The sequence below is a fragment of the Microtus ochrogaster genome, chromosome 1 (assembly GCF_000317375.1).
Source record: "Microtus ochrogaster isolate Prairie Vole_2 chromosome 1, MicOch1.0, whole genome shotgun sequence".
In the NCBI taxonomy this organism is placed as follows: Eukaryota; Metazoa; Chordata; class Mammalia; order Rodentia; family Cricetidae; genus Microtus; species Microtus ochrogaster.
In genome coordinates, this window is record NC_022009.1 from 17,111,104 (window position 1) to 17,127,759 (window position 16,656).

The window sequence follows — 16,656 nt, forward strand, 5'->3', positions numbered from 1 at the left end:
CTGGAACTAGCTCATGTAGACCAGGCTGGTCTCGAACTCACAGAGATCCACCTGCCTCTGCCTCCCGAGTGCTGGGATTAAAGGCGTGCGCCACCTGCGCAGTCATTTTGAGGTGAGGCTGGATCAGGGCAGTTAAGGACTATAGGACTGATGGAGTTATGCGTTTACGTATAGAAAAAAAATGAATGTGAAGACGATTAGCAGATGTATGTGTTTCATCTTCAAATATTGTAGTGATTTCTCCATGTTGTCACTTTCATTCACTTCACTAATTAATTCTGTTTGAATTCAAGTGAAGTTATAAGCCTTCACTTTTTTATGGTCCATCTAGCTGACTTATAATGCTGATTAGTAACATTTTTTTTTTTACTTTCTGCCCTCATTAGATCATTTTAAAAATCTTTTGGGCCCTTTCAGTTAAAATAGCTTACCTGCATCCCAGGTTTTTTACCATTCTCTGGGGTTTCCTTTAGTTACACAGTTTTTGTTTTGCTTATTTTTAAACTTTAAAATCCATATATTTGTGATTAAGATTCATATCTCATAGCTCCTTCACAAATTGCTTTTCTCATTTAATGTTATTTCTAAGGTTTTTTTTTTTCATGTTGCTTCAGGTAGCAAGACCATAATTTTTATTGCTGTATTATATTCCGTTTTGAAAACATGTCACAGTTTACTCCTTTTGTTATTAGTGAACATTTGGGTTGTTTCTCATTTGCTGCTGATATGAATAAGTCCTGTGAAAATTTTTATACACAGCTGCTGTATAAACATAGGGAAGTTTTTATCTGGGGTAGGGATTGTAGAACCACCGCCCAGGAGTTAAATTCAGCTCACTGCCTGTTTGTGTAAATAAAGTTTTATGGCCAAGCTCATTTGTTTACATTTTGTGTGTGGTTGTCTTGTGACATAAGGGCAGAGTTTAATTAGTTGTGGCAGAGACCATACGGTATGCAAAGCCCGAAGGGTTTTCTGTGTGGCCAGTGGCCCGAGTGTCTGCCCTGGAGTGGTTAGGTAGTTGCAGGGTGTGCACATGGATAACCTCACACAGTCAGAACCAGTGGTCCTCTACAGTGCTGTGCTGGCTCGTACTCCCACCATTCAAGCACAGAAATTCTCCCTGTCCATCCTAGGGTCTTAGTTTTATTTTTCCTAACTGCTAATGATCTTTTAGATGTTATTTGGACACTTTAAGAGCAACTTTTGCAGGTGTAATTTAAACAGCCAGAATCCATGCATCGTACACATCTAGCCCTGCAGTCACCACTGCAGTCACAGTCGGGAAGCTTGCATCCTCTTGGTTTCACTTGCAGCAGATTCTTGCTTCCATCCTAAGCCAGGCAAATACCGATCCGTTTTTATTCTCTATGATTTGCTTCTTGTAAGTGTTTCACATACATGGGCTCATGTAGTTCATAGTCATTTCTGTTTAGTTTCTTCCACATGGCATTTTTAAGGTAACTAAATGTTATAGTACATATAAGGAATTTGTTCTTTTTAATCATGAATATTCCACTGCACAGATTTTTTTTTGTGTGTGTACTGTTCGTTAGTTGATAGATATTGGGTAGCTTCCAGTTTTCATCTATCATAAATAGTGTAACATTTATGGGTATGTGTGTGTGAAATAGATTTTTGTTAGTAAATATTCACCTAGGAGTGAATGGAAAGATAGGATCATGTAATATACGTGGCTCTTTAAGAATCCGCCAGACTGGTTTCCAAAGTGATGGTAGCATCCTGCATCCTCACCAGAATGCACAGTGTATTTTTCAATACACTCTCACCAACACTTAGGATTTTTTTTTTCTGATGCTAGGTTTTGAACCCAGGCCCTCACTCGTGCTAAGTACACAGTCTGCCATACATCTATGTCAGCGTACACCAATGCCTGTTTCTGTTTTACTTTAGTTCCCCTCATGAATGTATGGGTTTTTTTCTCTGTGGTTTTGTTATATATTTCTTCAGTGTCTTAATCTTTTTGTCTGTTTGTCTCTTTTAATGCAGGCTCTGGCTGTATAGCTCAGGCTGGCTTTGAACTTGTGATCATCTTGCTTCCTAAGTACTGTGATTACAGGTGTACACCACCATACCCAGCTTGCTTGCTTGCTTATTTATTTATTTATTTATTTATTTATTGATTTATTTATTTATTTTTGGTTTTTTGAGACAGGGTTTCTCTGTGGTTTTGGAGCCTGTCCTGGAACTAGCTCTTGTAGACCAGGCTGGTCTCGAACTCACAGATATCCACCTGCCTCTGCCTCCCAAGTGCTGGGATTAAAGGCGTGTGCCACCACCGGCCGGCACAGCTTCTTTATTTTCTAAGAATCATCTTTTACTATGTTTTTAAAACTTATATGCCTGTTGCCTGCAGAGGCCAGAGAGGGAGTTGGATTCTCTGGAACTAGAGTTACAGATAGCTGGGAGCAACTGTGTGGGTACTGGGAATTGGGAACTGGACTCAGATCCTGCAAGAGCAGCGAGTGCTCTTCTCTATTGAGCCATCCCTTCAGCTCCACATCTTTAACATTTTTTTTTTCTCTGTGTAACAGCCTTGGCTTCCTGGAACTAGCTCTTGTAGACCAGGCTGGCCTCGAACCCACAGAGATCTGCCTGTCTCTGCCTCCCAAGTGCTGGGATTAAAGGCATGCCACCATTGCCTGGCTCACATCTTTAAGTTTTAATTGAATTGTTAATAAAGTTGATTAACGTTAAATTGGAGTCAACGATGTGACTCAGTGGGTAAAGAAGCTTGCTATCCAGCCTGGTGTTCAAAGTGTGATCTCAGGAACCCACATAGAGAGGGATGAGAAAATCATTTCTAAGTGTTCTCTGTACCTCCTCTACATGTATGCACAGACACAGTAACAATATATATATTAACTAAAATAATTACTATAGTGGGTGTCACCCTTGCTGGCTTTAAAAGGATTATGCTTCTCATATTTCATCATTAAAAATGATGGTGAGTCTCACTGAATCAAGTGACAGAAATTAGCGAGATGAGTGTGTTAGGTTACTGAACCTGTTATTAATTGCACTATGATTATATAAGAGAATATATTTATTAGAAGTACACACTAAAATATTTAGTGAATAACTGATGTATATACTGACTCAGATAGTTGTAATAGGTATCTTATACATAAATATGAAGATTTGGGAGAGGGCAATAAAATGATAAACAAATGGGAAAATGTTAAGTTAGTAGGTGTGGGAAATGAATTTAAATGGTTTCTGATATTCTGTTGTTACTGTTAGTTGTTGTATAAATTTAAAAGTAATTTCAGACAGATAGTGAAAGAAAATCATGCAACCCATAATTGTTCATGTGTGCTTGGATAGAATAATTGTTCTCTAATTATGGGTTTCTTCTGTATATGATCATTAAATTAAGCATGCTATTTAAAAGTTATTTCCAAGGGCTGGAGAGATGGCCCAGCAGTTAAGAGCATTGGCTGCTCTTCCAGAGGTTTTGAGTTCAATTCTCAGTATCCAAATGCCACTCACAATCATTTCCACAAGACCCAACATCCTCTTCTGGCCTCCATGGGTACTACACACATGGTGCTTAGCCTTGTATGCAGGCAGAACACCCATAAACATAAAAAGAAGTAATAATAATAAATATTTTGAAGGTTATTTAAACCTACTTTATCTTTATTGATCCCTCCTAAGTTGATATAATACCACTTTCAGGAGAGTTATTTAGCCTATTTCATTTTGGGGTAGACAAATTTTCTTTTTGTTATATATATTTGAGCATATTTTATTTCATCACTTATTTATTTACTTATTTATTTTGATTTTTCTCTGTGTAACAGCTCTAGCTGTTCTGGAACTAGCTCTTGTAAACCAAGATGGGCTCGAACTCACAGAGATCCGCCTGCCTCTGCCTCCCTAGAGCTAGGATTAAAGGTGTGCACCACCACCGCCTGGGTTGAGCATATTTTATTATGTTAAACTACAGACATTCAGAATTGCCGTGTACTCCTGGAGAAACAAACGACATAGATCATCTATGTAGCACTTGTCACCATTAGTTTTATTATTTGTGTGATTAGTGTGTATCCTCTTCACTGCATAATAAATGCCAACTGGCAGTGATTGTTTTATTATTTTTTCTATTAACACACGTACAAGGTACTTAATTAGTGCCCATTAAATTGAGGCATTTGGTTTTCTTTCTTACTTCTTTGCTTTCATTTTGTATCTCTGGCTGGCTTGGACCTGCCTGTGTTGATGAGACTGGCCTTGAATGCGGAGACCTGCCTGCCTCCGATTTCTTATCGCTAGGATTAAAAGTGTGTGCTACCATGCTTGATTTCTTTCTTTCTTTTTAATACTTGTCTAGTTCTTGTTTACTCTGATGTTTTGGTTCCTGTTGCCTTTCCTCCCCACTTCTTTGATTATGTAATTAGTAAAGGTTTAGGCGGTTTTATTTTGAAGATTACATTATTTTTATTACTTTAAAGGTGTGTGTGTGTGTGTGTGTGTGTGTGTGTGTAGGAAGGTACACATGAGTGCAGGTCCCTCAGAGGCTGGAGGTGTTGGATCCTGTGGAGCTGGAATTAGAGGAGGCTGTGTGCCTGGAATTGAACTTGGGTCCTTTGCAAGAGCAGTATGTTCTTTTCACACTGCTAAACTTTCCAGCCCAGTTTTAGATGTATTAATGTTATTACAATTCCAGAGTATATAGTCTATTTTTAATATTTATTTATATACATTTAATAATAATTTCTGCAAATTTGTTTTAAAATTATTGAAATAGTACACTTAAATTTTTTGATGAACATTTACCAAGTCTTTTAGGAGTTTTTCCTTACATGTGTTTAAAGTTGTATATTTCTTAAATCTGAGTATCTTTTTGTTGGATATCACTCAACCAATCACTCCAAAGCTTAATGGTTAAACATTATTTATTTTGTTATATAGATTCTTTGCTTCAGGAATTTGAGAGCAACTTAGTTGGATGTTTCTGGTTCAGATCTGCTGTGAGATTATTGTCAGGGTATTGGCTGAGGCTGATATTGTCTGAAAGGTTGGCTGGACCTGGGGAACTGCCTCCACAAGACCATTTGAGTGTCTTCGTGCTATGACAGCTGATTTCCAAGAGCACAAGGTAGAAATGGCAGTCGTAGAAGTTATGTGCCATCATATTTTATTTTATTTTATTTTGAGAGAGGATTTCTCTGTAGCTTTGGAGCCTGTCCTGGAACTAGCTCTTGTAGACCTTGCTGGTCTCGAACTCACAGAGATCTTCCCACCTCTGCCTCCTGAGTGCTGGGGTTAAAGGCATGTGCCACCACTGCCCGGCATTCTTATACATACAAGATATGATATATATTGTAGCACACCACGCCTGACTGTGCTCTATGCGCTGCCATACAGTTCATGAACCGGGCAAGGGGCTGGAGAGTGAAACACACAAAGACACACAGACAGAGACACAGGTCATCCTTGATGCCAGGATGCCCCAAGAATGCCCCCTTTATTGTGTCCAGGGTCAGCTTATATAGGGAACCTTAACTGATAGCCATGCTCCAGCCAAACCCACCAAAAACCACTCTCCTGCCATCAGGAACTTCTGAGGGTCTCGTGCTCAGAGCAGCTGCAGGCTGTCTCAGAGCAGAAGAAAACAAGTTGTTTACAAGAAATTCAGGATCTGGGGGATCACAGCTCCCAACAATATATTATATATTTGACACATGGACAAACTTTGATATGTGGAGGGGACCACAAAAAGCATGGGTATTGTTGGATTCTAGCATCCAAACACCGAGAAGGAGTCACCCCCAGAGACCATCTCATACACCACAGCCGATGCAAAAGCATGAGGATTTTATTAATTCTGTCATGACAGGGTCCCCCAGCATTCGGGAAGCCGAGGGACCCCGAATAGCGGGTACAGTCTACTTTTAAAGGGGCCACAGAAGCAAGGGGTGGTTGTTCTTTGACTATTCTGATTGGCTTATTTGAAAGGACTATTACCAATAATTGACTGGAGAGCTGTTGCCAGATCAGATGAGGTAAGAGGTCATTTTGACCCCGTTTCCCAGGGGACCAAACCAAAACATACGTATATGGGTAATTGTTCAGGAACTGAGTACGTGCGAGTGTAGCTGTTAGGTCCTTGGTTCCCAGGGGAGGAGGGGAAGCACTATGGCACAGAGGCTGAGAGGATTCAGAATTGTCAAAAATGGCTTCAGGATTGTCTTAAAGTCTTACAGGTATGAAGAGTGGGGATCAGTGAATCTATCTTAGAGACTATTAACTAATATTCATACAAATGTGTGTGTGTGTATGCAATAAAAAAAACCTATGTTTTCCAAGTGCTGGGATTAAATACACATGGCACTATGCTGGGCAGAACTATTACTTGATTACTAGGTCTCTGTTTTCAGAGATATTATATCAGACAAAATTTCTAAAGTGGCTTCCTGCGGTGGTCTGAACAAGAATGGCTCCCATAGGCTTATCTATTTGAATGCTTAGTCACCTGGGAGTGGCACTACTTGAGAATTAGAAGGATTGGGGTAGGTCTGACCTTGTTGGAGGAAATGTACCCCAGTGGTGGGCTTTGATGTTTCAAAAGTCTATGCCAGGCTCGGAGTCTCTCTTTCTCTGCTGGAGGATCAGGCTGTAACTCTCAGATACTTCTCCAGCACCACACTTGGCTGCCACATGCTCCCTGTCATGACATTGGACTCATTCTCTGGAGTTGTAAACCAGTCCCCAACTCAATGCTTTCTTTGATAAGAGTTGCTGTGGTCATGGTGTCTCTTCACAGTAATTAAACAGTGTCTAAGACACCTCCCAATGACACTGCATTCTCAGCAAGGTGCCTGTGACTAGGATGAGATGTCATTGCCATGATTAAGGCATATTTTATGGCACAGTGGCTTTCAGATAGGAGAGCACCTAGAGCTCATCCTGTGAACTCTCCAAAGCGGTGATCATTCTCTTACTGATATGAAGAAGACAGAGTCAAAGCCTCCGGAGGACTGATGGGCTGCTAGTTTAGAGAAGAACAGGAATGGATGTGGCTATTGTGTGATGTTTTACTCTTTTGGCTTTTTGAGGGGCCCACCACTCAGTGCCCAAAGAAATCGCACACGGAGGCTTATTCTTAGTTATGAATGACTGGCCTTAACTTGGCTCATTTCTTGCCAGCTTTTCTTCACCTAAACTAACCTGACTACCTTTGCCTCTGGGCTTTACCTTTCTCTATTTCTGTATACCTTTCTTTACTTCTTTCTCCGTGACTTGCCGTGTAGTTGGGTGGCCCCTGGTGTCCTTCTCTGCTTGTTTTCTCATTTGCTCCTTGCTTCTCCTCGTTCTCAGTTCTCCTTCTGATTATCCTCTCTGCCTGCCAAACTCTCTTATCCTTGCTCCTGCCTCGCTATTGGCCGTTCATCTCTTTATTAGGACCATCAGGTGCTTTAGGCAAGGCACAATAACACAGCTTCACAGAGTTAAACGAATGCAGCGTAAACAAAAGTCACACACACCTGAAAATAATATTCCCCAACATGTGGCCACCAGGAACAGTAAGGATGTTCCAAGCTTTCAGATGACAGAAAGAAAGAAACCTCAGATCTAGAGCAGCAGCACAGATTTTTCCAATAGCCTGACTGAGCTTGGGAGTTGACACCCATCTTTCCAGAGCAGAGCCTGGACTTTCCAGAGTCCAGTGGCTCCCTTTTTAGCCTTAGGAGGTACTAAGCAAAGAGTTCCATCAAGCCTGTCAGGACTCTGATCTCCAGAACTCTAAGATAACGAATGAGTATTCTTTCCAGCTTCTGAATCTGTGGTGATGGGTGTGGCAGTAGGAAAAGTAGTACAGGTATAAGGTATAGACGGAGGTATCTACTTGCATTGTACAATCTTTGTTTCCCATTCAAAGGCTGGAAATGACTGAGGGAGTAAATATAAAACTGGAAACATTCTCTCATCAGATTTATAGTTGCCCTTCCTTAACTTTAAATGTACAGTTCCTAAATGTGTTTATCATCAACTGTAACTTACATGAACTCGCTGAATCTGGGTATGATTAGTTACATCATCAGGTTACAGCATCAAGATGGGAAGTAGAATCAGAGGCATGCTCATGCCGAGGGAGCTTCAAAGACAGTAGTTCTGCTGAACTGCTAAGGGGGTGAGCCAAGGGCTTTGTCTTATTGCCTGACACAACTCTGATTCCTTACTTGGGGATTATATAAGCAAGTAATTCTGAATCTGTTATAATTGAAAAGGGACAGTGAAGATAAGTTTGAAGCCTAAACTTTAGAAGTTTGCATCATGTCAGTGATTACCTACCAGTTTTTCATTATCTACTAAAGAACCTTTGAAGAGTTTTCCCCTCCCCCAGCCCTCTTGTATCTTTACTGTCCATGGAAATTTAAATGCTAGAGATATGCTGTGCATTTTTTCTGTACTTGTGTCTATCTGTGCTAATGTAAAAGAATAAACCACTGTTTTCTCAAAAACCAAGTTTCACCTCTGGGGTCATTATTACCCCTGCTAAAGGTACATGGGACTAGATGCTATTGCGAGTAGGTAGAATTGGAGTTGCATTTAAAGGTATTGTCAGGGGCATGCAGGATGGCTCAGTGAGTAAAGGTGCTTGCTGCCTAGTCGACTGACCCCAGCTCCATTCCTAGGACCCATATGGTGGAAGGAGAAAGCCAATTCCTATAAGTTGTCCTCTGATCTCTACACACCTTGATGTGCCCCAAATAAATAAATAAATAAATAAATAAATAAATAAATAAATAAATAAATAAATAAATGTAGAAGAAATCTTAAAAAGGTAGTTTCACTTTATTTATTTGTTTATTTATTTCAGTTTTGGAGACAGGGTTTCTCTATGTAGCCCTGGCTGTCCTGGAACTTGCTTTGTAGACCAGGCTGGCTTCAAACTCAGAGAGATCCGCTTTCCTCTGCCTCATGAGTGCTTGGATTAAAGACATGTGTGGACCACCGTCGCCAGGCTTGGTAGTTTCATTTTGTAATCTAGATATTACACCATCTGTGGAACTGGTCCAAGCTCATGTCAATCAAAAGATGTCACATCTGTGTATCTTGGTTCAAAGAGGACCTCCAGAAGACCAACCAGTGAGCACTGCTAAATATTTACACTGTTGGTATTTCCTGTTATCAACTATACGCTTTTGTTCATGATTTGAGATTAGAATCAGTATCAGTTGCCAGAAGGGAACCAGAGTCCTTATTTGACACCCCACTTTTCCCTTGGATAAAAGTCATATTACAGGTTTTTTTCTTTCTTCTCATTGACTGATTAGTGTGGCCTACTTGGTCTCAGGAGAGAACAGAGCAAGGCTTGTAAACTCAGATACCTGCAGGGCCTGCAATAGAAATGTGTAAGATTGACATGGTCATTAGATTTCTTTCACTGTTGACAACTGCAGTAAATCTTCATTTTTCTGGCTGTGGACCTCCAGATCTAGGAAGATGAGTTTTACCTTGTTCAGTTACAGTTGGGTTCTGGTGGTCCACTTATAGACACAGTGGTAGGAAAAATTGGGAATGATTTCAGGTGGGGATCATTTATGTGTGATACACTCATTGATTTGTTTACCTGATGCACTTCTGTGGAAGGTTCCAGTCACCCCAGGATTTTAGCATGCACTGTTGATGTCTTCACTCATTCCTCATTTTAGATATACCTTTATGGTTTCTTAGGATTGTTCACATAACATGTTCAGGAAATGCTGCTAAATTCATGGCTATTTGTCTTCACGCTGTTTGATTTTTATGTGTATTTTGTAATGTTTGCCATTTCCACGTCCTTCTTTTTTACTGTCTGGTTCTCTCCTTTCTTCTTACATGCACACGCACACCCACACCCACCACCAATATATACTAATAGTACAGAGAGTCTTGGATATAAACATGCTGATGTTCTGTAAGTTAAGATCCAGTTTTCTTTCCCAAGGCAGAGTGCAGCAGCCTTCTGAGATTCTTGGCTCTTTAGTTTTAGGATTGGGAGAGGTAGTTATGAAATGAATTAGGTAGGTCTGAAGACCTAACCATATTTGTGCATAATTCTTGAGCAAATACAGACAAGTTCTTAGATGCGGGGTCACTAGAGAAAAAGGGAAGTTCTCAGGAGCTGTCTTGTTTCAGATCAGGGCCAGAAAAGCCTTAATTTTCTTCTGCCAAGTAGTGGCTTGGCAGATTACACTCTCTTGCTGCCCCGGGCCCCAGTGTGCAGAGTTCACTTGGTAAGATGTGAGGTCCTAGCAGGTCTAGGCTTCACATTCTCTTTCACCGTGCAATTGAGCTTCAGGTTGAAGTGAATAGGTTTGTTCGTTCGTTCCTTCCTTCCTTTTTTTTTTTTTTAACAGATTTTATTTTATTGGGAACAGCATTTTTCTCCTCAAATGTGTCACTGGTTTGCTATCTTGCTGATACTTGAATGGTCTTCACTAAGGATTTTCCTCCTGATGTCTTTGCATCTCTCTTGGAGAGGTGTTGAGCTTCAGCTGAACTGTGTGCAGCTGGTTGTATCTTACGGTGTTTCTGTGTGCCAATGTTTCCAAGAAGCAAACAGTTTTGACTGCTCTAGCTTGGCAACTTTTTTTTTTCTAACCACCATTGGGTAGAAGCTGGGAACCGAACACAGCTTGAAATCTTGTGGTTTGGATGGTAGAATTCAGGGCTAAACTGTCTAAAGCTAAATTTCTTTCTTTTTCTTTTATTGAAAGAAAAAAAAAGAAATTCCCTCCTCCTCCCAGTCTCCCATTTCCCTCCCCCTCCTCCCACTCTTCTACTCCTCCCCCCACTCCTCTTCCCCTCCCTCTCCAGTCCGAAGAGCAGTCAGGGTTCCCTGCCCTGTGGAAAGTTCAAGGTCCTCCCCCCTCCATCCAGGTCTAGGAAGGTGAACATCCATATTGGCTAGGCTCCCACAAAGCCAGAACATGAAGTAGGATCACAACCCCGTGCCATTGTCCTTGGCTTCTCATCAGCCCTCATTGTCCGCCATGTTCAGAGAGTCCGGTTTTATCCCATGCTTTTTCAGTCACAGTCCAGCTGGCCTTGGTGAGCTCCCAATGGATCAGTCCGCTGTCTCAGTGGGTGGGTGCACCCCTCGTGGTCCTGACTTCCTTGCTCATGTTCTCCCTCCTTCTGCTCTTCATTGGGACCTTGGGAGCTCAGTCCGATGCTCCATTGTGGGTCTCTGTCTCTATCTCCATCCATCGCCAGATGAAGGTTCTATGGTGATATGCAAGATATTCATCAGTGTGGCTATAGGATAGGGTCATTTCAGGTTCCCTATCCTCAGCTGCTCAAGGAGCTAACTGGGGACATCACCCTGGGCACCTGGGAGCCCCTCTAGGTGCCCCTAAGATGGCTCCCTTAATTAAGTTATGTGATTCCCTGCTCCTCTATCCAACCTTCCTTTCTCCCAATCATCCCGTTTCCCCAAGTTCCCCCCCATTCTCCCCTTCTTACTTTTCTTTCCCCGTCTTCCCTTACCCCCATCCCACCCCATCCCCCAGTTCCCAATTTTTTGCCCGGCAATCTTGTCTACTTCCCATACCGAGGATAACAACTATATGTTTTTCTTTGGGTTCACCTTCTTATTTAGCTTCTTTAGGCTCACAGATTATAGACTCAATGACCATTATTTGTGGCTAGAAACCAATAATGAGTGAGTACATCCCATGTTCCTCTTCTTGGGTCTGGGACACCTCACTCAGGATAGTGTTTTCTATTTCCATCCATCTGCATGCAAAATTCGAGAAGTCATTGTTTTTCACCGCTGAGCAGTACTCCAATGTGTATATATTCCACACTTTCTTCATCCATTCTTCTATTGAAGGACATCTAGGTTGTTTCCAGGTTCGGGCTATAACTAATAATGCTGCTATGTACATAATTGAACAAATGCTAAAGCTAAATTTCTTAATGTTGAGATATTTTTCCCCAATAAATAAACCTGAAAAATAATGAAATTTAACTCCTGGAAGTCCATAAAATTGTATATTTGGACATACACACATACACATATACACAGCTAACAAGAAGGAAAATATACTAAGAATATTCTAGAGATAGTTACTACAGTATAAATCAAACTCAAAATAGCCCAAATCAACCTAGATATGATGTTGTGTTTCCCCAGACTGTACTAAGACAGTTCACGAGAGAAAATGATACTTTACTTAACTTTGCAGCTTTTTAGGTAGATGTTTTCAGAGAGAAAATAATAAATTAATACCATACACTTTCATAGTACCTGATACTGAATATTTCATATGTGTCATTTAAATTGCATTCCACTAAATGACCAAGCACTTAGCAGCTTTAATCTCATTAAATCAAAGAATAGATCCCAGAACTGGCCCTAGACAGCATGCATTGGAAGATGGCCTGCCCTCCATTCTTTTACCCTTTCACCCTCTAACATGCACGCATTTGTTCAGTTTCAAGACTCATGTGCAACTTTTTCCAACGGGAGTGTCTCCTGTTGTGACATGTAATGAACAATTTGATCTGTGCTGACGTTGGTAATGATAAAGACCTGTGAAGTTTCAGAGATCAAAGTTGATTATTCAGTTTGATCAATCAAAGGGAGAATGCTATACATGTAAAGTATTCAAAAATATTTTTGGCTAGGAGTAACACATGCCTTCAGTCCCAGCACATAGGAGACAAGGAGTTGGGTTTTTGTGAGTTCAAGGTCACATAGTGGTCTACATAGTGATTTCTAGGCTAGCCAGGACTACAAAGTGAGAGTCAACTTTAGAATAAAAACAATTTAAAGGGGCCTACTGTGATGGTTAGAGAGTAAGGTGCTTGCCATGCAAGCCAAAACTTGAGCTCAGTCCCCAGATCTCATGGTGGAAGAAGAGACCCTACTGGCTGAATTTCATGTTTGACCTTCACGTGTGGACTGTTGCATGATATGCAAGAGTAATGATAATAATAATAATGATAACACACGTGGACTGTGTCCGGTATGTGAGTGTAACAACAATAACAACAATAGTGATAGAAATAATGAGGAGTATAAAGTGTGAATGTTTTTCTAGTATGATCTAGATTATCTGACTGGCTAGATTCAGTTTCAAAAATGAAATCCATTAAGAACTACTTTTTTTGCGCATATGCCATTGAGGTAAAGATATTGACAGGGAAGGGATAGCCTCAAAAATGAAAGACATTGCACATAGATTTTTTTTTCAGCACTGGATGTGAAACTCAGGACCCTACTAGTTAGTTACATCTATTGCTCATTTTGGGATAAAATGTTGCCTAGGTGCCAGGCAGTGGTGGTACATGCCTTTAATCGCAGCACTCGGGAGGCAGAGATGGGCAGTTTGAGGCCAGCCTGGTCTATGAGAGCTAGTTCCAGGACAGGCTACAAAGCTACAGCGAAACCCTGCCTTGAAAAACCAAAAACCAACAACAACAAAAAAATGTTGCCTAGGCTAGCCTTGAACTCAGGCTGTAGCTCACAGATGCCTTGATTCTTCCTATCTCAGCTTCCCAAGTAGCTGGGATTATAAGCCTGTACCATCAGACTTGCTCAGACTTCTTGACTAGAAAATAATGAATGAGGGCATTTTCTGGGGGTAGTAATGTTTAATTTGATAAGAATTTAGATTACATATATGGGGCTGGAATTGTAGCTCAGCATGAGACTACTTACTTAGCACACATCACCCCTGAATTCAATCCCCAGTACTGTAAGCAAGTAATTCATAGATGGCGAATGTGTCTGTTTGTTGCATGGAACCACTCGTTCATCCAGGCTGCCCAGAACCAAAATAACCACACAGAAACTCTATTATTTAAATCACTGCTTGGCCCCTTAGCTCTAGCTTTTTATTGGCTAACTCTTACATATTAATTAAACCCATCTCTATTAATTTATGCATCACTACGAGGTCATGGCCTACCAGCAAAGTATCAGCACACCTGTCTTCAGCGGTGGCTCCATGGTGTCCCTCTGTCTCTGCCTTCTTCCTCCCAGAATTTATTTCATTTTTCCCTGCCTACCTAAGTTATGCCCTATCAACAGGCCAAGGCAGTTTCTTTATTCATTAATGGTAATCACAGCACACACAGGGAACTCCCACATCATATGTTTGTTAGTATTCATCAAATATTTGCATTATTTCATTATGAGAAAGTCAAAAGGAAAAGTACTATAAAAGTACTATTAAACTCTGGAGAATGATATGTGTGCAGGATTTCTGGGAGAAAGTGTGTTGATGTGTGGTTTATTTTGAAGCATGAAAGAGAGAAACCCAAAATGTATTGGTAAATAGATGGAGAGATGGACAGACAGATTAATATAGTATGAAATTGCATAGTTAATACAATAAAATGGTAATTGTTGAGTATAGGGGGTGAGTGTATTCATGTTTCTTGTAAAAATCTTTTAGCTTTTATGTTGCTTTTATTTTTAGGTGACTGACAGACAACACAAAAGTTAATTTGGGATGGGCAAAAGAGTTTTTCAAATTATATAAGTTTTGCTAGATTTTATAGAAACTTGTTTGAGTCTACTACTATACCATTTGCCATAACAGAATTTTGGAGGTTGGGTACTTTTATATGGTAAAGAGATTTATTTGGGTCACATTGTGATGGTTAGAAGATCCAAACAACATGACAGTAGCCTCTTGGGAAGACTCACCTGGCTGTGCCATAATATGGCAGAGAAGCAAAAAGGAAAGTACTGTGTGCAGAAGGGGCCTATGAAAGAACACACTCCATAAGAGGTATAATGATCCCTTCCGCTCTCCTGTCTGACCTAATAGTCCTCCATCAGCCCTCCCTGTTAAAGTTTCTGCTACCCCAAACTGAGGACGAAGTTCCGAGGGTGCGACCTTTGAGAAAACATCTGGGCTGTAAAATATAGACTCTTTAGGGTACTCTATGATGAGATGAAGACTGATCATGAAAATCCATTGAAGCACAACTCTTAGTAAAGACTGTGAAAGAGCTGTTGAACCGACAGAAGGAAGAACACATATACACTTAAGTATTTTACTATATATATTTTGTAAATTTTATATTTATATATAATATGTATTATATTTTATAACTTTTTAGTAAATTATAAATTTAGTGAACATAATATATTTTAAAATTATATTTTAATATATATATATATATATTTAAAAGATAAGAAGCTGGATATGGTAGCACATTTCTTTGATCTCAGCACTAAGGTGGAAACACAGATTTCTGTAAGTTCTAGGCCACTCTGGACTACATAGTAAGTTCCGGGCCAGGCAGGAAAAATAAAAAGAAAGAAAGGACAGATAAGCTAAGTGCTATGTCATATCTACTGACCCTCTTTGAATGACAAGTAACTGTGCTATCTGTTGCCTGAAGGATTAACACCCCTACCAATCAGTAGTATTTTCACAAAGTCATTCGTCAACACCAGTATATACAGTTAGTGGGTGCCACGTCTATCCTTTCTCAATTTTAACTTCACGTCTGGGAACAGAGCACAGACGGTAACTAACTGAGTAAGCATTCTCGTTATTCCCAAGGATACGCATCCCAAGCATACACCCATAAGAGGAAAGTTAGTTGTTACATACAGTGGGTGTCTTTGGGAAGTAGAGCTCAATTTTCTCCTGGAACCCAGGCTCATTGCATTGGGTTTTTTTTTTTTCCCAGCAGATCCTAAAATAATTTTCTTTGACTAAATTACAGTGTTTATTCAAATTTTATAGATAACATCACTTTGTTTTTTAGATTACAGGTCCACCAGGCTGTGGAAAAACTCAGTTTTGTATGATGATGAGTGTTTTAGCTACACTGCCCACCAACATGGGAGGATTAGAAGGGGCTGTGGTGTACATTGACACAGAGTCTGCATTTACTGCTGAAAGGTAGGTTGTTTTAATTTTGACTATAATTCTTTGCTTTTAGAGCCCCTGTGCACCATAGGCCATTTACACATAGGTTATTATTTAATTTTTGAGAACAAAGGGTGCTAGCTACTATTTTTAAAGTTTTTTTCTTTTGAAATTGATTCAGGAAGCAACTTGTCTTCTTCCTTTTCTATCTTTTCTTACTGGTTTAAGTGGGGTACCTGTGTAAGCTATATTTTTATTATTGCATCTTGAAAAAAAAATCTCCTCTCCATGGTGATATTTTGCTTGTGACCTAACAAATAAAGCTTGCCTGAAGATCAGAGTGTGTAGCTAAGTCACTAGTTAGCCATAGAGGTCAGGCAGTGGTGGTGCACACCTTTAATCTTAGCACAAGTCAAGACAGAGGCAGAGTTCTGTGAGTTCAAGGCCACCCTGGGCTACACTGGATTGATCCAGTCTAAAAAAGAGAAACAGAGGCAGTGATTGCTCACACCTTTAATTCCAGTACTTGGGAGTCACATGCCTTTTATCCCAGCACTAGGAAGGTGGAGACAGGAAGGGATATGGCTGGGTGGAGAGAGGAATATAAGGCAGGAGGAGTTAGAAGCTCATGGCATTCGGTCTGAGGATTCATGGAGATGGGATCTTGCCCACTTTGGTCTGAGGATTCAGTAGAGGTAAGAGGTCTTTCTAGTGGTTAGCTGCTTAACTTCTCTGTTTTTTCAGCATTTATCCCATATCTGATCCTGGGCTTTTATTAATAACACCTTTCCTCTCCTGACAG

General features: G+C 40.3%; 1 protein-coding gene across 2 annotated transcripts in view; it reads left to right on the plus strand.

Moving 5' to 3' along the window:
* Rad51b (RAD51 paralog B) overlaps positions 1–16,656 on the plus strand; it is a 513,137-nt gene that overhangs the window by 8,691 nt on the left and 487,790 nt on the right. The window contains exons 1-2 of one of the 2 annotated variants that reach the window (XM_026778999.1): positions 6,151–6,230; positions 15,751–15,887. In XM_026778999.1, coding sequence (XP_026634800.1) covers positions 15,790–15,887 — 98 coding nt within the window. In that variant the 5' untranslated portion in view covers positions 6,151–6,230; positions 15,751–15,789. Of the gene's footprint in view, positions 1–6,150; positions 6,231–15,750; positions 15,888–16,656 lie in introns of those variants that run through there. The other variant, XM_013351997.2, reaches the window with a different exon arrangement.